This window comes from Cyprinus carpio, chromosome B10 (assembly GCF_018340385.1).
Source record: "Cyprinus carpio isolate SPL01 chromosome B10, ASM1834038v1, whole genome shotgun sequence".
Lineage (NCBI taxonomy): Eukaryota > Metazoa > Chordata > Actinopteri > Cypriniformes > Cyprinidae > Cyprinus > Cyprinus carpio.
The window spans coordinates 19,610,833-19,638,351 of record NC_056606.1 but is presented as its reverse complement, the minus strand read 5'-3'; the positions used below and the strand labels follow the sequence as shown (position 1 = coordinate 19,638,351).

Here is a 27,519-nt window from a genome sequence, read left to right as displayed (position 1 = left end):
TGATATACTAAATAGTTTCATATTTTATTGCTTACGGTATGAAATTTAACCATGATGTTGCCAAAAGCATCCATAAAAATATACTGTTATAATAGAATCTAAATCTAAACTCATCAACCCGTGATGTTTGCTGTGCTCGCAAGGGGGCGCTGCTTTCAAACACATCGCGTTCTTACAATTTACCAGACAAAACACTCTTTTTAGAAATGCAATTGTTTCCTTGTGGTCACACATTTCTCCTAACAATGAGCCATAACATTGAAATTGTAAAAATCATAATTATGACATAAAAAGTCACAATTATGACTAATAGTCATAATTAGCCTATTGACATCTCACAATTTTGTTCATTTTCTCATTATTTTAAATTTTCTCATTATGACTATGACACAAAAAGTCGAAGCATCTTTCTTTCTTTTTTCTTTATTTTATGTGGCAGAAATGGGCTTCATAGTCAGGAGTGGGTGAAGACACAGTTCATTTATCTTGACCTTGATCCTTTGCATTGAATGCATTACGTCATTGACAAGAGATGATTTGAACCGCACGCTTTTCTAAAACAAAAGCCAATTTCCGAGCTTCCCAGAATCATTGCCCAAGACAAAAGTGGTTTGATGCTGTTGCCTAACTGAGACCAAACAAATAAACATCTAATCAAGTGATCCTAGAAAGCAAGAACGTTTCTTAATTTGCTCTTGGGTGTTTTGCGGGCAACAGGAACACATGGGGAACAACTGGTATAAACAGACAGATGATATGGTTATTATCCTATAAAGTTAGGCTGCATCACAAAGGCTTTAAATTTAGTCTTTCCTGCATAAATGATGATGAAGAAAAGAGCAAACAGACCGATCATGTTACAGCTGCCAATGTATGTGAGTGTTTATGAGACAGTGGAAAAGACTAAAGTAATTGTCTGTTTTACAGCTAGTATAAAATATGAACACCCTCTCACTCTGAGGTCATTTCATTTTGGGACATGAACACTCATTAAAATGTGATTTTTTTTATTCCATGCACATCATAGTCTGACTCTTTCAGTAAGCTCTTTTCTTTCATGAATATAAAGTTTTTTATTATATGCTGTCTGTTCTAATATTTGCCAATAATGCAGTTTCATCTGTAAATTGAAAATTGCAAATAAGAATCTGCCTTGAATCTGCCTGTCCTGTTGTTACCTTGTCCTCAAGTCTTGGCTGAACAACAGTTTCCCTCTCTTTATAGGCTGAATATCCTTTTCAAAATGTGTCAGGACATCAGCCCTATCGTAAACACACACACACACATAGACACACAGCTAAACAGGTGTCACGACACCTTGACACTAAAACTACGAGAGCTTAGAGAAATAAACACAATGAGTGATGGTGTCATCATCGGCACCTCAACGCGGCTACAGCTCTCAAACATGAGTGAGTGCAGGCAATGTAGAAAATGTCTTTAATAAAACTCATTTCAAAAGAGGAGACTTTCATATTAGTAAGAGGAAGAACAAAAACTACTAAAAAGCACCATCTACACAGCAGAACTGCAAAATTGACAGCAATGTGTGTGAGTCCATGAGGTTTGATTGAATGTGTGTAGGCCTAATTCTACTTTTCAAGTAGCCTAATGCTAAATCATTATTTTCCTCATAAATCAACACTTGCTTTTCTTAAAAAACACTGACATTTTTTTCTTCTTCCTTTTAGAATTAAAGTGCCATCATTTACCGGTGCGAATTTTCGCGCGCGAAATCCAGTCATTTCAACAGGATTCAACGCTTTTTAGGAAATTCGCTGGAGGACGAATAATCATTTCCCTAGTTTTGCAACGGGTGCAGGCCTGTCACCCGAATTTGACCACTGACCAGCAGAAAGCTTCTTGAAGGTGACTTCTATGAGGTGTGCTTTACATTGCTTAATAGACAGCAGACCTTTTTGGCCGCAAAATTTCATTAATGTGACAACATTTTAACAAGCTGTTACATAAGAACTTCAATGCTAAAGTCTGTAGCAACTTATAATTTTAAAGTACACAACAGATTCAGAATTTACGTTTTATAGATATGTTATAGAACAAAAACAAGAACTTGAAAAGGTATTTTTCCAGTGCTTAACACAGAACTAGGCCTATATATAATGTAAAAATTGCTAACAAGTTGCTATAAGGTTTATTAGGCTACAGCTACCACAAAATGTGAGTGTATGTCCTTCTTGATAAAGCAGTAAGGCATTTACCAACTTAGTAACTTGTGTAGAACAAAATGGCTCTGTAAGTAATACTAACTACAAAACTAGTTTTTTTTTTTTTTTGGCATTTTGCCTTTATTTTGATGGGACAGTTAGGTGACAGGAAGCAAAGTGGGAAAGAGATGGGGGTGGGCAGGATTGGGAAATGTCCACGAGCCAGGACTCAAACTTAGGACACCCAAAGTGCAACGGCGCTATATGTAATCATACTCATCAGCACTGATACAAAAATTGTTTTACTTAAAAATCACTATTGTAAAAACCACTAGGACATTCCAGAGGGAACATGTAGCTTGAAATGCAGATTCATTTCCAAACTAGGACAACAAACTGAACTGATCTATATCACACATGCACAACAATGATGGAAGTGCCATTAGACATGCTTTGCCAAGTCTTTAGCCTACAGCTTGGTAACGTAACACCTTTATGGAGTCCAAATAATTACATTTGTTTGCTTAAATGTTTGTCTAGAGGTCATTGGTTGTAATGTCAGCACTGTCGTTATAAGAGCACTTCAGTTGTTTATCCAGGTTTTTCCTGGACCATCTGTCAAAGGTGATAATGGTTGACGGTTAATTGCACCTCATGGCTTATTAGCTGCTCATAAAGACAGGTGTGTAGTCCATGGATAGCTTTTATATGGGTGCAATGGCACAAACAGACCAGCAGATGTGACTCCTAACGGCTCCTATTTCCAGGCATTAATACAATTATGACCCTTTCCTGTCAAGAGCAACAAGATTACTGAGATTGAAATGACAAAGACGCTAAAAGGGTTCTAAAGGATCAAGCAAATGAAACATCCTGATATGAAAGTTACTGTTGCTTGGCGTGTCATGCTAATCATTTTTACAATTAGCCTATTTTATATCCAATGCCAGTGTAAAATTCGCTCTTACAATGATAGGGTTCTTAGTGGTTGCTAAAGTGGTTATTTAGCAGTTATAATGCTATACAGTTACTAGTCCATTTTTGGGAGATCTGCATGGTTGCTAAGCAGTTTTTAAGGAAAAAAAGAGCCCACCTATTGATCGATTTATCTATCTATCTATCTATCTATCTATCTATCTATCTATCTATCTATCTATCTATCTATCTATCTATCTATCTATCTATCTATAGATAATAGAAACAGCTGAATGATTGATTATGGAGTTTGGTTTGGATTGTAAAATAGATTGCCATATTGGATTCAATCTACTGTAAAACTGCTTAGCATTAATCAAAGACTGTCGTTGAAGTACTTTAGCTGTCTTGTTTCACTGCCACGAGAGTTTTTCCTTCTGATATACAGTCTGATGCTGCTGTGTTTGCTCTTGGTAGTGGCGTGGTTAATCGATGAGAGGCCGGCGGAGGAGAAAAACACTTTCTTCTCACCGTTAATCTCGCTCAAGTTTCAACATGAGTGAACGGTTCGCATTTAAGTCAGCAACTTCTTATGTTCATCTGCCCTTCCAACAACCTCTGGCCTGCAAGGAGAGGTGTTTGGTCAATCTGTCATTTATTTCCTACGTGCATGAACTACATATACAAATGCGAGATTATATTTTATATATAACATTTTTTTTTATTTATGTTCCCACAGGAAAGGCAATATCAGTCAGCTTATTGACAGCCTGAATATAAGTGCATGGCCACTGCCTCGAAATTTACATCAGGACATACATAATCACACAAGCATCAAAACTCTATTCAAAAACAAAATTTTACACTGTTCCTTGCCAATCCTGTCATTTAAACCCTGTCGTTTGAGAGCCTATCTTAAAATAATGAAGCTACAGACATGCTATGCTTTGAAACTGGTGCTAACAGATTGTCAACCACCATGCTGATGCTAAACAGACATACGTATTCCAGCTGTTTCATATTAATACTTAATAAACATTCATTCACACTTGAATTTAGTGTTTCAGGACACTGCAGTCGCACCTTACGATCCTAATAGCAAGCAATAGTAACAGATTTCATTTGTAGCTTATTTTGAACATATATAAATCTGTGACACCATCATCTAAACAGGCACAAGATGAAATTTTTAACCATAAGTTATTCATTTTTCCACAATGAAAGAGAAAATGCAACACAATCAAAGCCAGTCAGAATATATTTGATGTTTAAATGTAAAGTGTGTAATTTCTGCACGAATAGCATTGCCAAACGGCATAAAATAACAACTGTATTCAAACAGGTTTCCAAAACATTTAACTTCATCTTCCATTGGTCGAACCAACAGATAGGCCCGCCCCAAATTCAAGATACTGGTCAAGCCAATACTGCTACACTGAGCAGGTCAGGATCAAATAGAGAAATGTTTTGAGAGTGCAATAGTGTTTAAAATTTTCAAGGAACCGACCTACAAATGGGGTTTTTGAATCGCTGAGAAACAAGAAAGTATCTGAACATCATCTAAACAACAAAATTACAAACTTCATTCTTAATAAAATATCCTATGATTTTTGACCAATGAGATTTCATTGCTAGACTGCAGAAACAGAAACCAAGCAATGACAAAATGTCACCAGACTGGTTAGAACACGGTGCTGCGAATCATGTTTGAACATTAAAGGGGATAAACTCATACAAAAATAATAATAATTATAATAGTAATATAAAAACAGTGTTTATATAATTTCATGTTTGTACAATTTAACTACATTTACTTGAAATTATTTCTCCACCCCATTGACTTTGTTGACATCGACGACCATTTTATCCTTCTGTGATGCTTTGCGAACATCTTAGGCTGCGTTTACACTTGGCATTAACATGCGACCTGTATCCAGATGTTGTCCACACACACATTGAAAAGACAAGTGTAAACGCACTTCTGATCGGAATGTTATCCAATCAGCGTGTCCTGGTCCAGAGGTAGTCGAGGACGCATTGTGATCAGATCTCAGTGTAAGGAAACACAACCCAGCCATCGTGTCTGCATTCACAGGTCGACATCACGCAAAACGCCGCCCCTCTCTCATGAACTTAGAAAAAAAGATGGAGAACACCCGTGTGGAGCGCTAATGAGACTCCTACACTTCTCTTTGATTTGTAAATTGGCCCGCGACTGAAAATGGTTTTCAAAAAGAAACCCACCTCTTCAGGTTGACTTTGCACCAGGCCATTCTCTGCAGACTTATTCAAATATTGCACGGCAAAGACAGATCCGATCGGTTATCCAGATAGAAAAGTCAGTTGATGTTGCCAAGTGTAAACGCGGCGTGTTCTGATAGACTGATGATCCCATCCAATCTACTTGATCGGATCACGGTGATCGCAAGTTAATGCCAGGTGTAAACACAGCCTTATTTGTGAGGATTGATCCCTCTGAAGGACAATTGATGGAAAAAAAGTTTGATAGTTCCCTCTCTATTGTGATCAGTCCTGTTTTAGAGAGTGTGCTGGTCCTCCTGCTTGTGTTTCTGTGCTGAACGGCCCAGGCTGAACTCCTCAGTCTCTGAGCCTGCAGAGTTGATGAGTCAAAGGAAGCAGAAAGATGTAGAGAGATCCTCTATGAACATGGAGGTCCAGGTGTTCTCTACTGTCAGCGTTTTTTGAAGGATCGTACAGTTTGTTGTGGGGGAACTGTCAGAGGGATGCAGGGTTCTTCAGGTCCAGACTCTCTTAAGAACACTGAGTCCTGCTCGGACGAGCAGGTGGAACTCCGTTCATTCAGGATGACCTGAGAGTACATGGGCTCCAGGGGAACGGAGAGGTCCAGATACTCCTGCAAGGAAAACATATACGTTAATATGTCAATCCCAGAATGCACTGCAAAGAGATCAGTGAGCATTTTGTTGGCAGATACATCAGCATATTTGCATTTTGGAGTTGCTGGCCCTGATGTGCTTTTCACATCGTTCACTTATGAAGATTTATTTTAAGCAGGATGCTGAATTAAAAGGCAGCTACCTATGCAGTCTGCAGGCCTTACCTGATTGGATATCATGGACAGAGTGCGATCAAGGTCTTCTACCAGCTGTTTAAAAGTTGGCCTCTGTGTGGGAACTGCATGCCAGCAGTCTTTCATTATCAGGTATCTGGAAAAAAAAATCAATTGGATAACTGTGTCATTATGTGAAGACAACGTGAAATAATTCATTTTTGTTATTATTATATGCTGTTGTGCACAATTCATCAGTGCATTTCAGTAGAAGTTTTAATTTCTGGTAAAGTAACAGTGGAAAATATAGAATTTTTTGCACTTGTATTAAACCAGTATGATGCATTTTTGAGTGATTTATTTATTTATATATGATAATAAAAAAATACTAATTTTATTATATAATTACTTACAAAATTTTCTTATTAATTATGCAGTCTGTTTCACTCAATATTTGTTTATTTTCATAATAATTAAGTAATGATGATTATTATTGTTTAAATATTTATCAAAATGAATTACAAAGTCTGTTTCACTCAAAAAGTTATTTCATAACATAAGTTAAATGTTTTTAAAAGATTTTATATATTTTACTAAAAAAGAGAGAAAAACTCTTGGAAATAAAATTAAAATAAAATACATATTTTTACAAAAAAAAACAAAAAACAAAAAAAACATGGCATGTTTCACTTAAACGTGTCAAATTATGGAAGTTAAATGTTTTGTGAATTAAAAGTTTTAAAGATTCTGTTTAATCAAATTAAAAGAATCATCTTTTAGTCACTAATTATAACATTTGAAAGGGCCATACATCTCCTGAGTGCAGGCTGAGGGTCTGTCCATGCGATGACCTTCTCGTAGTAACTTGAAGAGTTCTTCCACAGGCACTCCTGGATACGGCGAGCCCCCCAGAGTGAAGATCTCCCACAGAAGAACACCAAAAGACCATCTACAACAAGAGAACACTCAGTTAGTACCAAAACAACACAGAAACGGAACTTCTATGAAATAAGAGCACTGATATGAAGATATACTGGAGTTGAAACTTGAGCCATCTTACACGTCACTTTGGTGTGTGTAAATCCTGTCAAACAAAGCCTCAGGTGCCATCCATTTGACAGGCAGCCGGCCCTGAAGAAGAAATAAAAACGTTCACTTAAATATTGACTCCTGGATAATAAATATGACTATTTCAAGAACTGACTGCTTACATTTGTAGTCTTCTTGTAGTAATCTATGTGATGAACGTCCCGGGCCAGACCGAAGTCTGCTATCTTCATTACATTGTCCTCTGTTACAAGTACATTGCGTGCTGCCAAGTCTCTGTGGATACACTGTTGGGGATTGCACACAGACCAAAATAATATTAATTTCAGCCCACATTTTGAAGACATTTTTTAATAAATCACAAAATATGTCAACAATACCTTTCTGGATGCCAGGTACTCCATGCCACGAGCCACCTGGTAGGCACAGGAGACCAAGTCTTTAATGGACATGCACTCCACAGGCTCCTGGTCAGGATTGTAACAGTACTCCATGCCATGCGGCCGGCGGGCACGCAGATATTCCCGCAGGTTTCCTTTAGAGGCGTATTCCACGATGACATAAAGAGGGCCTGGATGAAGGAAATAAGAGTGTTCTGAGAGAGGAAATCCTTGCAGTGTGCTCTAACATCTTAAAAAGCGTGCGATTGTAAGAATCCTCAGATGGGCTCTTACCATCCTGGGTACAGGCTCCGAGCAGGTTGATTATGTTCTTGTGTTTTCCAATCATCTTCATCATCTCCATCTCTGAGATGAGGTCAGACAGGTCCTTCTCAGTGGCGTCAGCTAATGAAAACATGTGAAATGTTGATGAGGTCTGGTTCTACACGAGTAAACATCTGATAAATAACGTGGTTTGGTCTTAAAGCCCCCATGACATCAAAAGTGGAATTTTATGACAAAGTCCATGTCTGTTGGAACTACATTTATATAAATATAAATATATATATATATATATATATATATATATATATATGTATATATAAATACCTAAGCCTTAAAACAAAGAGAACATATTTGGACAATTATTATTATTACTAATTATATCCTTATTATTGAATAAATCGAAAATTGAGATTTATAGATCATCTGAAACCTGAATAAATAAGTTTTCCATTGATGTATGGTTTATTAGGATTGGACAATATTTGGCCGAGATACAACTATTTGAAAATCTGGAATCTGAGGGTGCAAAAAAAAAAAAAAAAAAAAAAAATTTAAATATTGAGAAAATCGCCTTTGAAGTTGTCCAAATCACTTCTTAGCTATGCATATTACTAATCAAGAATTAAATTTTGATACGTTTACGGTAGGAAATTTACAATATATCTTCATGGAACATAATCTTTACTTAATATCTTAATGATTATGATTTTTGGCATAAAAGGTCATTTTGACCCATACAATGTATTTTTGGCAATTGCTACAAATATACCCCAGTGACTTAAGACTGGTTTTGTGGTCCAGGGTAACATATAAATATGATTATTCTAGAAATATATTTACATACACCCCCCCCCCCCCGCCCAATTCCTTATTCTTGTTTTAAGCATAAATTTAATACAATTTTGTGAGGTTCATCATTTAAGCAAGAAGATTTGCCAATGAGGTATAAACAGCAAACTTAATTCAAGATATATTTCAAATCAAGTAAGAGTGTATGCAAAGAAAATGTACACTATTTTGCTGCTCAATTAAATATATCTTGTTGTAAGGATTTTACAGAAAACCAAGACAAAATATGAATTATCTTTAATAATATTTAATATTAATCATTTAATAATATCTTTTTTTTATTATTTTTTTTTTGCAGGATATGATATTGTGGTCTCTCCTTCAATGTGAGTCTATATAGTTTTTGTTGTCACTTCATCCAAAATCAGATCCCTTAGATATTGTGTCAAACCATTTCATGGGGCCTTTAAGGCTTTTACTTTGCAAAACCACGTACATTTCAGCATCTTCACAGCGACTTTAGTTATACGGTTGGGCTTGTCTTTGTCCAGTCCAATGGCTTCGCCCATCACCACCTGGCCAAAGCAGCCCTCGCCCAGAGGTTTCCCAAGTACTAGCCTGTTTCAAATAAAAACAAAATTGCAAAACGATGTCTAGGTTGATGCAATTACAGAAGATGAGAAGCAAGAGAAGTTCCAATTTTGGATGAGTAGTGTCTATACCTTTCTCGAGGCACCTCCCAGCACGGGTCCTGGGGCAGCTCGTACTCAGACACCCCTGACAGCATGGGCGACCCGCTGGAGGAGAGTCGTGAAGGTCGGACCAACATCACACCAGAGTTCAGAGAGGAACTGGATTCCACTGACACCTGTAGAGCGAGGAAGCAGAATGGGGGGTTTTAAGGGCCTTTAGAAGGATACAAGGGCCCTCCTTTGGACAGCATTCATCAAAGCCCTTATCTGTTACCTGTCTGCGGAGAGGAATGCTTTTGGCCAGCTTATGGACGGCCAGCTGGCTGTTGAAGTCGCTCTTCTTGGAGGAGCTGCGGACTTTGACGATGGTGGCGGTTCCTACCATGAGGAAGATGAGGAAGAATCCGACGCAGTAGATCAGCACCTCCAGGTAGGACTGACTGGGGACTGCAGAGGGAGTGGTGGTGGCTATGGGGCAAACAGAATGCTACGGTCAACAAAAACTAGATTTATAAATCTTCTGAAGAATTCATGATTTCTTTTATTTAAGTGTTACTTTAGCATTATATTTAAATTATTATCGTTTTTTTATTAATATTTTTAATAAAATTTCATTGTTATATTTTCAGTTTTCATTTCAGTTAATTCTTTTGTCATTTTGTTATGTGCTTTTATCATTTTTATTAGTTTTTATATTACTACTTAGTTTTAATGTATTTTAATTTCAATTTTAGTTTTAGTTAATTACACTAACCCTGTTTCGTAAGTAGTATTTTAACAAAAAAAAAGATACAAAAATATATAAAATAAAATCAAAAATAAAAAAAATGTTACAAAAATATATTATATAAAATTAAAAATAATTATAGAAAAATAGAAATTCTATTTTTTAATTCAGGATTCTTTTTATTTTATGTATAAATAGAAAAAAATATTGGTGAGGATAATATAGGAACCAGGTTCCGCCACTGAATAAAAAATAAAAAGGGTAATTGCGACTTTTAATCTAAAAATTCTGGCATTTTTCTTGCAGTTTTGAGATTATATCCTGCAATTCTGACTTTAAAACTTGTAGTTATAATGAAAAGTCATCAGAATTGTGAAATATAAAATCACAATTGCAAGAAAGTCAGAAAAGTCACAATTCTAAGAAAAGAAGTCAGAACTGCAAGGTATAATCTTACAATTATAAGAAAAAAGTCAGAACTGCAAGTTTTTTTAGTCATTAGCAGGAACAGGCTTCCAAAGGTTTATGCTTAACTTGATTCGAGATGTTTTGCCAGGAAACAAATATTATTTGACAAATTTTGCTTCTCAAGTAAATGTATCTTGTTTTGAGGACGCTTTTGGAAAACAAGACAAAAATACAGATATAAAACCGCACTAATAAGGCTAAATCCACTAGTACAGTGTCAACAGTCATCAAGAGCACCTCTGTTACAGCATTAAACAGTGCCTTGGACTGACACACACTGGTAGATGCTGGTGACAGGCACACACACGCACACGTATCCACACATACACCCAGCTCTGTTTGATTTCAACCAGTGCATTTGACACTATTGGCACTGAGAAAAGAGAACAAGATTCCTTTGTGGCTGCATAATGGCTCCTCTGTGGCATAGTATTTCGCCCTACATTCTCCATCGGCGTGAGGCTGCAGTCATCCCATGCACAAGTATGAAACAGAACCATCCTGGCCAAATTGTCCTGGGAGGCCAAAGTGACATGGCTACACCTGAATGGTTGTTATTAAATTAGAGCTTTGTTCATATAGAGTTGAGTTGTTCTGCAATAGTATGCACTGGTTGAAATAAGACAAATTCTCCAGAAGATAAGGAACTAATTTTGTGATGCTTGATCATTAACAATTATTTTTCCCACAAGGAAACCCGTATTAGTTAGTGATCAAGCTGATAATCTGTCAGATTAGAGGAAGTGACAGCTATCACAGTCACAAAACTCTGAAAATAGATGCCAACTTCATACATTAGTAAAAAAAAGTTTTAAAGATGCAATGATAATGCAGCACCAAGTCACAGTAATTTCAGATTATAGTCAAAGAACTATAACGCTGCTCCAGATTTATACTAGTACCTAGATCCCATTTTAAGGCATTATATTCATGCTCCACACAAAAGGTGATTAAAAAAAATATTTAATAAATTTGTGGATATTTTCTGCAACATTATGAGCAGAGGTTCTTAACCAGAGGGCCATGGCCGAATAGGGGGCTTAGTAAACTTCTAAGAGGCCTTAAGATTACATTCTTAAATGATTAATATAACACAAAACGAGCATTAAAATAAGCCCAAACAACTACAAAAAAAAGCTAATTCTTACTTTAATTCACCCCTCAACAATGTTTTTTTTTTCCTTCGAAGAAGCTTTGATACATGAGGTAGCCTGTTTTAAAAAGTGACATTTCCAGGTCTAGAAATCACATGCAAATGAATAAAGTCTTGATCTTTAATTAATAAAACTCCATGGGCATTTTTATAATGAATATACACTTGTCTATTTACACCAAGCTAAAATATTTTGTGTAAAAATTGTAAAACATTGTTAAAAATGATCATTTTTAATCCTTATTGAGTAAATCATGAAAAACAGAAAAATCATGACACCTCTGATTATTGTTGTGGACTAATGCGAGTCAGAAAGGTTAAGAACCAATTTAGGAGATTACTGATTGGTGATCTTAGCAGTATGAAAATCGAATCTCCTTTTTTCTATTTGTAGGGCGCAGGAAGTTACAGTCTACGTCAAGCATTCCAAATAAGTCACTTGTGAGGATCAGTCACAGTTAGGATGCTGCTTTAGAAGACAACAAAGTAGCTCACTAGGTATTGGAACTGAGCTTTTATGCAAAATGTTCTCATATCAGTCGGCTTACTCTCAAAATGAGCTCATTTAATCTCAATAAAGGTGACTTGATGTGCACTAATCACTCATTAAAACAACAAAGATAGCAGGTTAGAACGAGAAAATAGGGTGTTTAGAGAAAGGTAAGTAGAGGAGGTGAAACAGTGCCATAACTGGTGTCATTTGCTAGGTCCATGGGAAGTGAAAACCCCTGAGGGCACATAAGTAAGATGATACTTATAGGGGAAGATGTCACTAAAATCCAAATGTTTGGTCTACTTGGCATGCTGGTGCCACGCATGGGTGGTTGTGCACCTGTGGACGGCCACACACACGTTCCCGTGAAACACCTCGGCCTTTGTCAACGATGCAAAATATACACCGGCTAAAGTGATAGCTGAGTAAATGCTCTTTGACTTAAACGCGGTTCACCTGAGACTGGCGAATGACACAAACAAATGGCCACTGTTGGGAGCGATGGAAGAGAAGGAAAGGTCTAGAGAGGACAGGAAAGAGTTGCCGGATACCTTTGACAACGGTCAACCAAGCTGAATGATGGGAGATCCCAATTGAATTGCCTGCCAAGCAAGTATACACCCCAGCATCCTCAAAGGACACATTTCTCAACTGGAGCACCTCCATCTCCTTGTCGGTGGTGTTGAGGCCTGCCGTCTGGAAGAGAACGAGAAAAGCAGACCCGAGGCCCAAGACATGAGGGAAAGGAGGAGGAAGCGGGACCACGTCAGATGCTCAGAAAACCACCTGAAACCTTTCCATCACCTTTAGGGGGATCAAATATTGCTGCCCAGCACCATCACCTTTGATCTACCTCCACCCACATCAGGCAAGCCACATGGAGACTCTCTCCGGCAAGACCCAATCCATAGCGAGGGAGTTATCGCCATTGGTTGGGTCAACTGGGAATTTCCATGGCATCATGGGATAGGAAAACCCAAAGCATGAGAGAAACCCAAGGCTAAAACCTCTACAGAGATCACTTCAGACTATCCTTGGTCAAGTTACCTTGCATGTCATGTCTAAGGACAGTTAACCAGGCTGACTGATTGGCTTCTCCTATATAATTGGACACTTTGCATATATACTCGCCGCCCTCTTCTTCTGTGATATTGTAGAGTGTCAGCACCTGGGTGTCCGAGCTATTGACCCCCGAGTGCTGGAGATGACAAAACACCAAATTCATCACATCGGATCCCAAACCAAGACATCCTAATATGTGTGGACCACTGATGAATCTGCTCCATGTAAGTCAGACTTAAGCAAACTGACTGCATTTCAATGTAAACCTTTACCTTAAGGACGCGTACGTAAGGGAGTCCATCAGGTCCAAGTTTGCTTCCATTCACCAGTATGTGTTTGAGCCACTGAATGTGAGGCTGGGGATCGCTGAACACCTTGCAGACGAACTCTACGTCACTGCCGACAACTGCTGTTCGGTTTGCAGGAAGACCAGCGTACAGGATGGGCCTGTGAGGCGATCGCTCTGAAATATACATGTTTGTCAGATTTGGATTCAAGCGTAATATTTATTCCTAAACTGCCACTGGTTGATATTGAGAGATGACTGACCCACTACATCCAGCTGATAGGTGTGATTGATGCTTCCGTATTCGTTCTCCACAAGGCATGTGTAGTTGCCCTTGTCTGAGGGCACCACGGACTCCATGATTATGGTCCACATGTGTTCCCGCAGCTGAGAATGGAAGAAAATAAATATTCTTTCAAATTTATTCATGCAATATTTACTCCAAATACACTAAAATTAACAACCAAATCTAACTACAGTGTGTGTAACCACAGCTGTGATGTTTCTTGCACGTCTACATCAGGGTGTGTGTATTCAGGTTACTCATTCATCGTGTACAGATTGTATACATTGAGGCTGTGATTTTGGCCTATTGTAAGCTGAGGTATCAGCTTTCGTTCACTCAGCTCAGGTGCAGAGTAAATGAGGGCTGTATGCCCCACATAACAGTGATATCAGTCGGGAACTGAAGTCTGCTCAGGTGCAAACATACCTTGTAGCCCCCAATGCGTTGGTCTCTTTTGAACTCTTTTCCATTCTTGAGCCAGCGTAGTTTCGGCATCGGGTTTCCCTCGGCCTGACATCGGAATTTCACCGTTTTGCTGGCCGGTACGGCATGAAGCTTTTTTTCCATCTTTTCAGGTTGGGCCCAATGAGGCGCCATCGCTACAGAGGAAATATGTCATTAATAATGATATACAATTCATCATTTGATTTCCTTCCAAAAAAAAAAGAAAGTGCATGCTTACGTAAGAGCTCCTGGCTACTTGACGGCTTGTTCTCTTCTGACGATGACTCATCATCATCCTCATCCTCAGAAGACGGTACTGCATGACCTGTGACAAAGTCGACAGGATGTGTGTCAGAGAATACACAGAGAAGCCGCCCATAAAGGTCAGAATATAGCATGAGTCCACAATTCATCATACACAATTTAGATGTCACAAATTCAGCAAAGCACATGCAGATGTGGTTAGTTATGTCTGTTTGTCCACCTGCTAATGTCTTGGTTTATATCCAATAAGTTATAAGTGTTTGATTTTACCAGTCATGAAGCAAATAAAAGCAGCAGCTTGAGAAAGGAGAGGCTTCCAATGCTTTTATTTCTGAAATTATTTATGTGTTCACAATATTCTGGAGAGTTTGTATTCTTGCTTGTTCTGAAAAGTGAACCAGGACGAAGTAACGCATCCGCCCTTCACAGAGCGGTGGACAGTGAGAGCGCATGAGTCACCGCAGGCTCCGCTCCAGAGTTGTGCCCATGCTCCCATCACACAGACGCAAACACACACACTCTGGGGAGCTGTCTAACAAATTCACCACTCAACGCCTGACACATTCCACAGCTGAAAGGAGAGAAATGGCCTCACAGTGTCTCAGTTGCTCATCTATAACAACAAAACAATCTCATAAGGCAACATAAACTAGTTTTTAACCATTTCAGAAGACAATAAGTGGTGTTTGCCTGTGCAAAAACCAGCATGATGCCAAGGGGTTGCTATGTGGTTGCTTAGATCATGTCTGGGTCATATTTAAAATTTATAGGAAATAATTATAATATTTTGTAAATAGAAAATGGAGCCTTAAGCATGAAGGTTTTTAGCATTCTAACATTTTCATGACAATTAAGCACATTATATTTAAGCAAATTACAGTAATGCAAAAAAAAAAATAATATTTTGATTGGAATGTAAAAAAAAGAATTAAAAAATAATGATTTTAGATATTATTTAAATTGTAAAGTGTTTATACATCAATATAGTATATGTTGTACTGCATTTAATTAATTAAAATAATTAAGAACAAATTACAATCGAAACATTGCATGCATTTTAGGTATTACAGGAATGAAAATGCCCCCCCGCGAACAATAAGAATTGCAAATAAATAAATAAATAAATAAATAAAATGTACAATATCTGAATATTACATGGTGCACATTAAGGAAATCATATAGTTAATGCACATTTTCTTAAAAAAGTTTAATGCACATTTTGAGATTTTATGCACTTGGCATTCCCATTCATATTTTTTTAAAGTGATATCCCAAAATTTATATAAATAATGTGAGTGGAAACATAGCTAATGAACGGAGCCCCGCACATGGCATGATGGAAAAATAGTAGGCTAAATATTTCGTTCCACTAACTATAAATTTCCCACACTAATAAACAAATCGAAAAGATAAATAAAGTAAACAATTTAATAATTAAATTGTGCACACGATTTAGCAAATCGAGAGAACGAATTAGTAAATCGTGTGCACAATTTATTTATTTTTTCTTGCATGTCATGTGCGGGGCTCCGTACTAATGCACTGTTTAAAACAATCCTTAAAAAAAACTAATTTATATTAAACTGATTTTTTTTAAAAATATCAAGTCCAATCTCATAGATCATAAAAAAAGTAGCAAAAAAGCAAACAAAACATCAATTATCATAACAAAAAAAAATTAATCAGTTAAGAAAAAATTTTCTTCATACAATAAAAAAAAAAACAAAACAAAGCTCATCCCCTCTAAGCTCCTGCGAGACATACCTGTCACGTTAACGATGAAATAGGTAGAGTGGTTGCCGAACAAGCTCTGGACAGTGCAGGAGTAAAGCCCAGAGTCTGTCAGCTCCACTGACCCGATCTCCAGCTGGCCCCCGTTCACCCGCATGTGGTCTCCATTCAGCACTGCAGCACGGTCTTTAGTCCAGATGACCGCTAGGCCTACGACTGTGGTCTCGTCTTGAGCCAAGCACTGCAGCACCAAACGCTCCCCGGGGAACAATGTGTACAGCTCCATTTTCACCTCTGTTTGGACTAATGGTGGAACAGAAGACCAGCGAAGGTTTGGCAAAAGGGGTACTGGATCAAAATCCGAATTTTAAAACAAAGTGTGAGACAAGACATGACTCTTGTCCAAAGAAAAGTTAAGAACCGCAAAACTTAAAGTTAAGGGCCATGACTAACAAAAGAGGGATGAGCAAAGCACCATGGCGAAAGAAGACTATGGAAGTGGTGCCCCAAAAACTTATGAATGAACAAAAATGAACGAATGAATATGGCAGAACCACCACCAACAAAAGAAATAAAGAAAACTGTGAGGCCACAAACTAAAAGATGAATACAAAAAAAGAAGAATATGGAAAATCATCTACATTTTGTGAGTCTCACAAAACCTGTCAAGATCACATTTGGCCATATTTTAACCTAAAATTAACAGAAAATAATTATTATAATTTTGCATTAATATTTTTGAATGATAACTTAAATTATGATAATTAAGCACATTACACATTAAGTTTAATCTAATTACTGCAATGCAAAACATATATTTCTTTAGACTGGAATGTGAAAAATAATGGTTTAAATAATGATTTTAAATATTTAATTTGTAAAGTATTTATACTTGTACAGCATTAAGTAATTTCAAAATAATTAATTATAATAATAATTTAAAAATAAATGAAAACATTGTATGACAATTTTAGGTAATACAGGAATATAATGTCTCCTCTTTGAGAATAATAAAACTTAGAATAAAAAAGGTAAAATATCTGAACATTATGAGAATAAGATTTTGATGGGAAAATATACTTATTTTTCATAAAAATGTAACAATGCACAAAACTGGAAATAGTTGTATATTTTCTTAAATATACTGCAGCAAAATTTATTATAAAATATAAATATAACAATTTCTTGTTTTGTTTTTTCATTGTTTTTGAGCTGTAATGTGGTCTAGGCATGTTTTTGATGAGATTCACCCACAAATTCAATATTGCACACAACTCAAACAATGAATCTAAAATGCAAGCCTGCTAGCAAGAAATGTGATACTTCCTTTACCAAATAGGGGGAAGTTCTGTAGAAAAAAAAATGAAACAGTTTAAAGATTAACCTCCAGTGGCCCATTACACTTATTAGGCCTGAGTTACATACAAAACAAAAGCCCAAAAAACCCCTGACGCCAGAACATACGGCTTTCCCATTCAAAGAGACCCCCCACCAACCTGAAGTCACCTTAATTGTCAAACAAACTAATCCATCCCTTTTGTCCTCCACAGTGTTTCCTGACAATGCGAGCGGATCCGAAAGAGACAGAAGGGGGAAAGAGCGCGTGTTTGGAGAGACGGAGAAGAGCCTGTAACAGCAGGTTCCTCAGCTAGTTGTCATGGAGATCTCACTTGAGCCAAGTGGAGGTATTTCCTGGATCACAGGCCCCTTAATCCCAGCAGAGACGAGAGGGGGTTGGGATCAACTTTCCCTTCAGCCAATTTAACAAAAAAAGCAGGGTGAGCAGGAAAGGTTGAGGCTGAGGGAGATGCTGGTCTTGAAAATAAAATGAGAACTGATGTCTCATCTGATATCCTTCCAGTCCCTTTATTTCCAATTATTCCCGTCACTTACTGGAGAAGAAACATGACCCCTAAACGTCACATTTACAAGAAAAACCTCACTTAGAACTGCAGTTAATAGGGCTGACATCTCCCAGCATGCCCTTTGATGCATTTATACTAAAATTAAATGCCTGGCTGTGACTATTGTTGCAATAAATCCAGATAAGTTATTTTCAGAGGAGTCTAGCATTTATTAATTCTTCACAGACAAGTGGTTTTGCTTTAAGTGGCAAAAAAAAAAAAACAACGTCAAAAAAAGACAAAAATGTCCATTAAAAAAAACATTAATGTTACCCTGCCTTTTATAAGCCAAACAATATGCAACATTAGGAGTTTGCTTTTCCTCTGCATGGTACGACTTGGCTCAGCACGGCTCAGTATGGTATGGTACGGCTCTGAACGGTTTGCATTTCCACTGCAGTTTAGTATCGCTTTAGAGTGGGCGGGATTATTCACATGTTGTTATAGTTGTGCGCCTCTACTGCCACAACTCCTAAAAAACTTTTTCATTCCGCGTCGCCCCATCAAGCACTTGCTGGATCTGCTCCTCTGCTATCAATGAGAGGAACGTCTGTACTTCCGCAACAGACAACAAAACTTTTTGGTTGTTAAAAAAAGGTGCGCTCATTCAAAACAGTTGCGTTCGATCCTTTGCTGGCAGTGCTGATTTAAATCTAGCGGTTCTTTTGTGTTTGTGTCGAAACAAGTTTAGTGATGATTCTCTGGCCATTCCGTGATCAGCAGAGTTTACAAGTCTTGTTTTGGTAACAGTACGGTTCACTAAAGAAAGTACCAGGTACCAGGTACTGTACCCAGTGGAAACCCCCCTAAAGTGAACCGTACTGTGCCATACCATGCAGTGGAAAAACTGCTCTTGAAATTCAATAGTTTCAGTGGCTGAACTGGTATTTAATAGCCAGGGTAGTACTTTTTTACTTTGTGTATGGTTTTTGAGGATGATGACATGTCAAGGAGCACATCTTTGCTAGCATGTGCCTAATTAGCTAGCTTCTACCAAGCTATGAACTAATTTGAAGCAAAATAATGTAGCATTTATTTTGTGCAAAAGTTTAGTTAGTAAGATTTTTAGTTAGTAAGTCTCTCATAGTCACCAAGGCTACATTTTTTAGATGCGTTTCCATTACCCTTCAAATTGTGCAAACTGAAATAGCAAACTGAAAATAGATCCAATGGAAACATAAATTTTCTAAAAAAAAAAACATATATCGCAAAAAAGTTTTATGCTCGTATGTGGTGGAATAAGGAATATTGCGCAAAAGTGCAATAGAAACAGTTTTTTTTCCGCATTCACAGGTTACCTGGCGTACGTAAAAGTCACATGATCATGATCCTTTGATTAAAAATAATGACAAGTGCGCGTGGGGACTGTAACATGTGTGTACCTACCAACATCACAGTCACTATGACTTATCGCAAGAGGAAAAAATTAAATCTGTAATGGAAATTTTTTCAGGATTCTTTGATGAATAGAAAGTTCAGAAGAACAGCATGTATTTGAAACAGAAATGTTTTGTCAAATTACAAATGTTACTCTCACTTTTTATCAATTTAATTCATCCTTGCTGATTAAAATATTAATTTCTTTAAAAAAATGCAAATCTTACTGACCCAATTTTTTTAACAGTAGTGCATGACTAGTTGCCATTTATTATTTGCATATATTATTTTATTTTTATTTTTTAGGCAATCCCATGCACACTTTCTTCCAAAATGGTTCACGTGGAGATTGTCCAGTCAGAATATCATACAAAGCTACTGCACAAGCTTCAACTAAAAGGAGCTTTTTGCACATAAAACAGCACTGTGAATAAAAATGCAGTCAAATTTGATCCTCAACATACCGAAATTCGAATCATACCTCTGGTAAAATATTTGAAGCAAAAAAGCAACAGAGGAGGAGCGCACCTCCTAAACAGCCAAATTGGAAGCACATTTTGTTTACAGAAGAAATTCTCTGGAAAAAACTCTTGTTTATGACTGCTACAAAACAATCTAACTAAATTAAAACTCTTAAAATTTTCCACTAAACAGAAAGAATCTCAATATGCTCCTATGTCATTCTTCCCAGCCTGACCGACCCAAAAACACAAGCATGATTTCATCAGCGAGCTGTACCAACACACATCTGTGTGCTTCGGATTCAGACCGCTCCGGACTGGCTTCCTGGAGCAGCAGGAGAGAATGTGTTTTCTCAGAGGGAGGTGGAGGCCTGACCCATTTGTCTTGGTCAGTCAGTCCAAGTTGAAGTGGACAACATCTGTCTTCACCTCGTAATTCATCCGCGACATCTTTAAAAGCCTAAAAGTCATTGCATTTCAGATCATTACGAACCTTTTAGTGAACTAAAGCTTCAGTAAAACAAGCCTTGAATCCTTATAGCTGTCTGTCTCTCCGCATCGACCAGGATTGGTGCTAAGCTCTGGACTTGGCTGGGAATCAGTAGAGGAAGTCATAGCTTGGATGGATTGCTGCTGGGATTTCCTGCCTGGCTAGTAATAGTGCTGGGCACCGAGTCACTACAACAAGTCAATTCAGGCGAGAAGGCAAACAGACAGTTCGATCAAGTCTTTCAAACAATGGAGCAAGAGTTCATTCAGCAAAAGTATACGGATGATGACTGTTTTCACATGCAGATGAGCTCTGTGGCCCACAGTGTACAACATATCAGCATCTTAAGCGGCTGTGAATGGACACTATGTCCATGTGTATGCAAACATGCTTCATCAATAAAGCTGTAGACAATCGAGGCGGTAGTGTAACGGTGTTGGTGTCAGGCTGTCACAACAACAATTCTGATTTCTGTCTTCAGTAAAGTTAAAAGCAAACTATCAAACTTCTTGATTCCACTCCAACAATGAACCATAAGGATGCATCAACAGAAAATGATAATACTTTTCATATTATATGGCCAGTAATTATTGGTATTAAAATATATATATGTGTGTGTGTGTGTATGGATGTATGTATATATATATATATATATATATATATTATAGTGTGCGTGTGTGTGTGTGTGTGTACGATATTATTAAAGATATTATTAAATATATATATATATAAAAATTAAAAATCAAATTTTAGCTGATAACTATATGGTGCCAATATATCAAAACCGATTGGTAAGAGAAAAGCAGCTAATGAGCATTTCAGATTAAATATATAACTTATTCAAAGCCATTCTCCCACTGCTATAGAGGTCTGCATTGTGTTTGGAGATCTTTTAGCACATTAAGGAGTCTTTGCAATGCTGTGCATTCCAACATGAACCATCTGAACCTCTAAGGTTTCAAGAAAGAGCGAAAGACCCCGAAGCTACTTGGATGCATAAAGGAAAAGCATCTGGAGTCCTACAACACATCAGATCCTAATGAGTTCCAGCTCCACTTGTTAACTCCACATCAAAAATGGAGCCGTGACCAGAACTCTGCTGCTGCATGAGGTAGAGCCAAGTTTAAACTGAACATCAAATGAATGTATTTGAGCCTAAATCACGCAAGTAAAAGATGTGCTGCTTTCGTCCATTTGTTCAGATTAGAAACAGCCTGGAACTGGACATGGGAACAGGAAAAACTTACCTTGTTCGGTTACTGCGGGACGTGAGTGGGCCAAGGGGAACTGAGCTAGAATAACCCACAGGAGAAGCAAACGCCATGACTTCATCTTCCTGAGAGAAGCCATGCCAGGGCAGCTGGGCGAGGAGGGTGGGCCGAGACAGCTCATTCACACAGCTGTGGGCAGCACTGGCCCATCAACTCCGGCAGCATAGAGCTACCTGCCAAAAAGTGAAAGACAATGTGTACAGGAATTAGTCTTACATGCTATGAAAAGATACAAAGGAGGAAGAATTTACTTTTCATTGGAATGATCTGGCTTTTTCCCATTATTCTTTATTGGCATCAATGGTTTCATGAAGAACCTTTTAAAACATGGACACTTTTCATTGCACAAAAGGGGCTTTATAGTGGAAAAAAGCTTTCTTCAGATTATTACATATTCTTTACACTAAGAAACAATGGTTCTTTTGAGAACTGATCACTGAAAGGCTCTTTGGGGAACCAGAAATCGTTTGTCTATGGCATCAATGTGAAAAAACCCTTTTGAAACTTTTATTTGTGTGTTCTAGAGTGCATATAAACACCACTACAATGTAAATACCACTGAGAAATGTTAATTTTGGTGGTGTGTCCATAAAAAACCATGACAAAATTAGTTTGGTCTCAATAAGATTTTAAATGTAAATGCTGCACATTTTTTACACAATTAATGAAAATAAAACTTGCTACAAAATACTACTTATATAGATGACGGCGACAGGATTGAGCGATAAATCTATGTCCCATAATTCTCTGTGGCAACAGAAGAATGATAAACTACATACATAAAGCATCAAATAAACATCTGATATGCAGTCTTTACTTTTTACTTTGTGAATGAGATTATTCTAATCAAAATCACTTGAACTCACATCACATCACAGTAGGAAGTAGGAACAACTTCAAGCAACATAAATCATTCAAAACTTTGAGGCCACTAAGCTTAATAATAATAAATGTTTCTTGATCAAATCAGCATATAGAATGATTTCTGAAGGATCATGTGACACTGAAGACTGGAGTAATGATGCTGAAAATTCAGCTTTGCATCACAGGAATAAATTTGATTTTAAAATATATTCAAACAGAAAACATTTCTTTTAAACTCTAATATTTCACAATATTACTGTATTTTTGATCAAAGAAATGCAACCTTGATGAGCACAAAAGACTTCTTATTCATTAAAAAAAATCTTACCAGGCCCACACTTTTAAACAGCAGTATAAGTTTCCACTTATAACTATATAAAAAAGCCACAAAATAAGCCCAACTACACTCACACTCTGCTTACAAAGAACAGACCCCTCTCATTTACTGAAATAATACTGTCACCTGGGTATAAAGCCCATCTGGTACTCACTAATTCGACTTCTAAGGCTCCTTCATTGTACTTAAATATTAATTAAGTTTGATTCCTTGATTGCACTTAAATATTAAGTTTGATTAACATTGACAACTGTTTATGGATCAACCCATCACCCACTAAAACAATCACTAATAAATAATAGAATAAAAATCTCCTAATTTCGAAGCAACAAGCGTCCTATGACATAAAATTTAAACTTAACTTAGAAAAAGCTGTAACTTTGGGACTAGAGACCTAGAAAATCAAAAACTAGTTCAAACATGGCTTTCCCACAAGTATGAAGAAAACAGAGGCCCCAAACCTCTCGACCCCTCACCCGACAGCAGCTGTCCCCTGAGTAGGTGTGGAGAGGCTATCCCGGTGGTGTGAAACACATCTGTTAATGCTATGCCCCCCTAAGAATCGCCACTTGACACTTGGCTTTCTTCGGGACCCCAGTCACGCCTCCATCCCTGCCAAACGTTACCCAACAAAAGCCCCATAATCTGGTGGTTGTTTTTGTACCCCCTCCTCCAATAATCACGCTGCAGACCATTTGCTCTCACACCTTCAACTTTACTCACAATTTCCAGTCTGAAACAACACAACTTGGTGTCATATGTTTTGCTCTCATTACTGAGAATGAAGGGAATTAGAGTATTAGTGAATGCAAACAAAGTTGTCAACTGATTAGCACCTTAGCTTCGCACAAGTGTGTTTAAAATACTCAACGATGATGTGTTTTCATCTAGAAGAGCTGACTTACAGAAACATCTAACTCAGTTAATTATGATCACCTCATTAGAGTGATAAACGAAGGATGTCCATCCATTACTGAGAGCTGCCAGCTTGTTTTATGCCAAAGTAATTCAGCTGAAGACAAGTACATGAAAAGACGGTCATTCTGCGGTGGGTGGCGACCCTGAATGAAAAATCCTAAATGCTGGTGTGCAGTAGGTTTATGATAAGGCCATAAACGCAGTTCATTTACCTCACAGGCGCTGTCCAAAACCGTGTCAAAGCAGTAAAATTTAAGAATCTCTTAAACTGATGAGAATGTGGCGTTATTCGTGGAACTTTTTCACACATGAAACTGCGCCACGCCGACCGACGAGATTCAAAGAAATGTTATTGGATGAGCTATAAAAGTGTTTTTCAACAAGAGTCATGAAAAAAAAAAAAATAGAAAATGTGTGAAGGGATAATTGCTAACATGTTACACAGTTCTACCACCAGTCTGATGGATTTTGATATAAAAAAAAAAAAGAGTTTGAGAGTGCTCATGATTGATAGCTTCTGCATTTTAAAACTATGTACAGGAAACAAGCAATTTGCAATGTTAACCACCACAAAAAAAAGAGCCCAACAACACCAATAAATGAATAAATTAAATACTTTTAAAATAATTTTCACTCAGTAATTGCTAGTAAATTTCACAAATAACTAAAGAAATGGCATGATTAAACATGAAACTCCGAAGACCGAAATAATAGCCTATTTTTTTGCTAAATAAACTTAATCTGTTTTATTTAATCAATAAATTAATGCATATTCAGCAAAAATGTTAATAAATCTAAATAATAATAATAATAATAAATTGTTTTATTTCTTTTAATTTTTTGCCTGAAATAACTTCTACTTGTGCTAGTCTCTTTTGAAAGCTGCTTTGGACAAAAGCATCTTCTAAATGGATAAATGCAAATGAAGAAACTTCTACTGAACTATCTCCACCAAAAGTGGAAAACAGCATTGAAACCAGCAGTCCTTTCAGTGTTCTCCACAGTAATGCAAGAGGAGCATTTGAAAAGCCCATTGTGATAATTAAAGGTTGGGGTTTGCTGTGTTCCCTACCCCCCTGAGAGTACAGCCCGGACCCTTAATTACTATGCTGCTGCATCCATGCATGACATTCCTCGACTCTGTGTTTGTTTTGGGAGATAGTCATGCAACCCATCCCAGGACCACCACCACCCCACCCCACACTTTCGACCGCCTGGGTAGTTATCAGGCTTTACACCAGTAATTGTACAGATTAGGAAAGGAAATCCAAGTGAATTATTTTGCCATTTGCCTTCCTATCCACACCTCCGTTGGCTTCGTTTTTCATAATCACTGATGCACACTAAAAACTTCAAAAAATTGGAACGACATTAGTGGTTATGTAAACTCTTAAAACTAGAGGTTCTTTATTGGCATCCAAAGAAACTTTAACATCCACCAAACCTTTTCCATTGCACAAAAAGTTTTGTAGTATTATAATACTAATTAAAACATTCTTCACACAAAGAAAAAAAATGGTTCTTTTAAGAACTTCACTGTTCACTAACAGGTTTCTTCGGGGAACCCAATGTTTATTTTGTGGCATTGCTAAGAAAACCTCCTTCTGGAATCTTTATTTTTGCAGCAAAGTTTTAAAACTATGAATATAAAGCTTCAGCTGCAGTTTACTATCCAGTTTTGCTGAAAGTGATATTGAGAAGATTACCAGGAAGAAACCAGCAGCAGGAATAAGTCACAGCGGGTGACTAAGCAGCGCTCTGACCAGGTGCATGGACGCAGCTCGTCTTTCAGCGCATCAAATATAACACATTCAATTTGGATAGGCTCCAGCTGACACAGTCGACTATGAGATTCAGCCGTAACTCAGCACAAGTGCCACAAGAAGTCAAAATGGGCTCCTCGGGGAGGGAGGTTGTGGTTTTGAAAAATATCAGTTTAAATTTATGATTCATCTCTGAAATGAATGTAGTCATCCTCAGAGATTCTGACATACTCATGATCAGAAAGTGGCTCTAAAGGTAAATTAGCATAACATGTTGAGCATGGGACTGACTCGGTTTCATTGGTTCTTGACTAAGATGTTTAGAATGACTCTACTAGTGCATCTTTCCACCTAAACACTACAACAGAGGTCGGCCAGGGAGTTCAGGCCACATCAGTTCAGTTAAATTACAAACCCCCCTGATTTATCATTAACACAGAGGCAGATCACCCTGGAAAAGGTCTGTTTCCTCAAGGAACACAATGCATCCATAACAAACACTGGACAGACAATGCCACCTAGGGTTTTACAGCTCAAAATAGGTCACTTTTCATATTCATTGATATGGAAATTGAGGGAACACAATGTAGCATTCTTATTCTACTCCTGCTGTGAGCACCTATTCAGTGTTTGTCTCTTCATGAATGTGCAAACACAATGGAAATGAGAATGATTTACTTTAAAAAGCACAACTAGGTTATATGAGCCTCTATTTATATTACATTCATATAGGCTATATCAATACTTCTGTAGTGACCTCTCTACATAAAACTTTCAAAAAAAAAAAAAAAGTTTCTTTATGCGTCTGAAGATAACTTTTTCGTATGACGATGGCGTGCGTATTAAATCTTTCATATAGGCCTACTTCAATTAGAAAGAAAAAATGAACATCAAAAGCATCATAACACTAAAAATTTTCAGGTTCTTCACAAAGTTATAAGCACTCACCTCTGAATGTTATTACGAGCACTGGGTTGTGTTGAAGTGGCGCTTCTTGTGGGAGTTATTTAGCTTTGTAAAGCATTACTCCAAAACAAGCGATCTCCGTAGAAAATATCCCACGCAGAACAAGCCACTCAGCCAGATTCCTCTCGTGCAGCGAGCCTGTCTTTTTGCAAAAAGTAGCGAGTCGCGTTTAAAGCAGTTGAACCAAACAATAGGTTTTGGTCCAGGTGCGTAGATAAACAGTGAGAAAACTTCCACGTCTTTGTCGTTTGGGAAGTTTTTCATTCATAAACTCGCGCGGGTATCTCGAGACGCACAGAGATTACGCGTCACACAGAGATAAACTGCTGCGAATGAGCGTGTTTCTCTTGCGCTTTATCTGTCGCTCACAGCAGCGATTCTTCCTCTGGAAAGACATATCATATGAAGGAGGGTTTTTTTTCTTCGTACCTCCCACTTCCAGGATTTGAGGATTCAAGAATTCCACTGCCCCCCTCCACCAACCCCCCCAGTGCGATCCTCCCATACACCTCCGAAACCTAATGCAGATACACTGCTGATCCTTACCAACTCACTTCTACTTATTACATTCATTAGATAGATAGATAGATAGATAGACAGACAGACAGACAGACAGACAGACAGACAGACAGACAGACAGATAGATAGATAAGATAGATAGATAGATAGATAGATAGATAGATAGATAGATAGATAGATAGATAGATAGATAGATAGATAGATAGATTTCACTTACAGTACATAAAAAAAATCTCCATTCAATATTTAAAAACTATCCACAACATCTTAGTATCACGGTGCTGAGGTTTGCACAGCACAATTTACAATTTTCCTATAATTTCATTATTCACCCACTTCCACCTTGATCTTATATGAATGGTTGTCAATGCTGGGAATAGGTATATGTAGATTTTATAAAGAAAAACTGATTTTGATGTAAAAATCAAAGT

General features: G+C 37.5%; 1 protein-coding gene across 5 annotated transcripts; it reads right to left on the bottom strand.

Annotated features, from left to right (window-relative positions):
* Nucleotides 1-4,702: 4,702 nt before the first annotated feature.
* On the bottom strand, nucleotides 4,703-26,982 carry LOC109060897 (fibroblast growth factor receptor 1-A-like). Of its 5 annotated transcripts, none has more exons than XM_042733087.1 (18): nucleotides 26,552-26,982; nucleotides 21,698-21,890; nucleotides 16,252-16,521; nucleotides 14,462-14,548; nucleotides 14,206-14,378; nucleotides 13,757-13,880; nucleotides 13,480-13,670; nucleotides 13,193-13,343; nucleotides 9,579-9,772; nucleotides 9,335-9,480; nucleotides 9,109-9,230; nucleotides 7,833-7,943; nucleotides 7,539-7,729; nucleotides 7,323-7,445; nucleotides 7,172-7,242; nucleotides 6,923-7,060; nucleotides 6,163-6,268; nucleotides 4,703-5,955 (listed from the first exon to the last, which is right to left on the bottom strand). In XM_042733087.1, exons 2-18 carry the CDS (start codon nucleotides 21,840-21,842, stop codon nucleotides 5,773-5,775), a joined length of 2,526 nt encoding a protein of 841 aa, XP_042589021.1. In that variant the 5' UTR covers nucleotides 21,843-21,890; nucleotides 26,552-26,982; the 3' UTR covers nucleotides 4,703-5,772. The 5 variants fall into 5 exon arrangements, with proteins under 5 accessions (XP_042589021.1, XP_042589020.1, XP_042589023.1 ...); XM_042733086.1 differs by having other exon boundaries at nucleotides 21,698-21,894; nucleotides 26,552-26,981; XM_042733089.1 differs by lacking the exon at nucleotides 13,193-13,343 and adding an exon at nucleotides 12,697-12,841 and having other exon boundaries at nucleotides 21,698-21,894; nucleotides 26,552-26,978.
* Nucleotides 26,983-27,519: the final 537 nt, after the last annotated feature.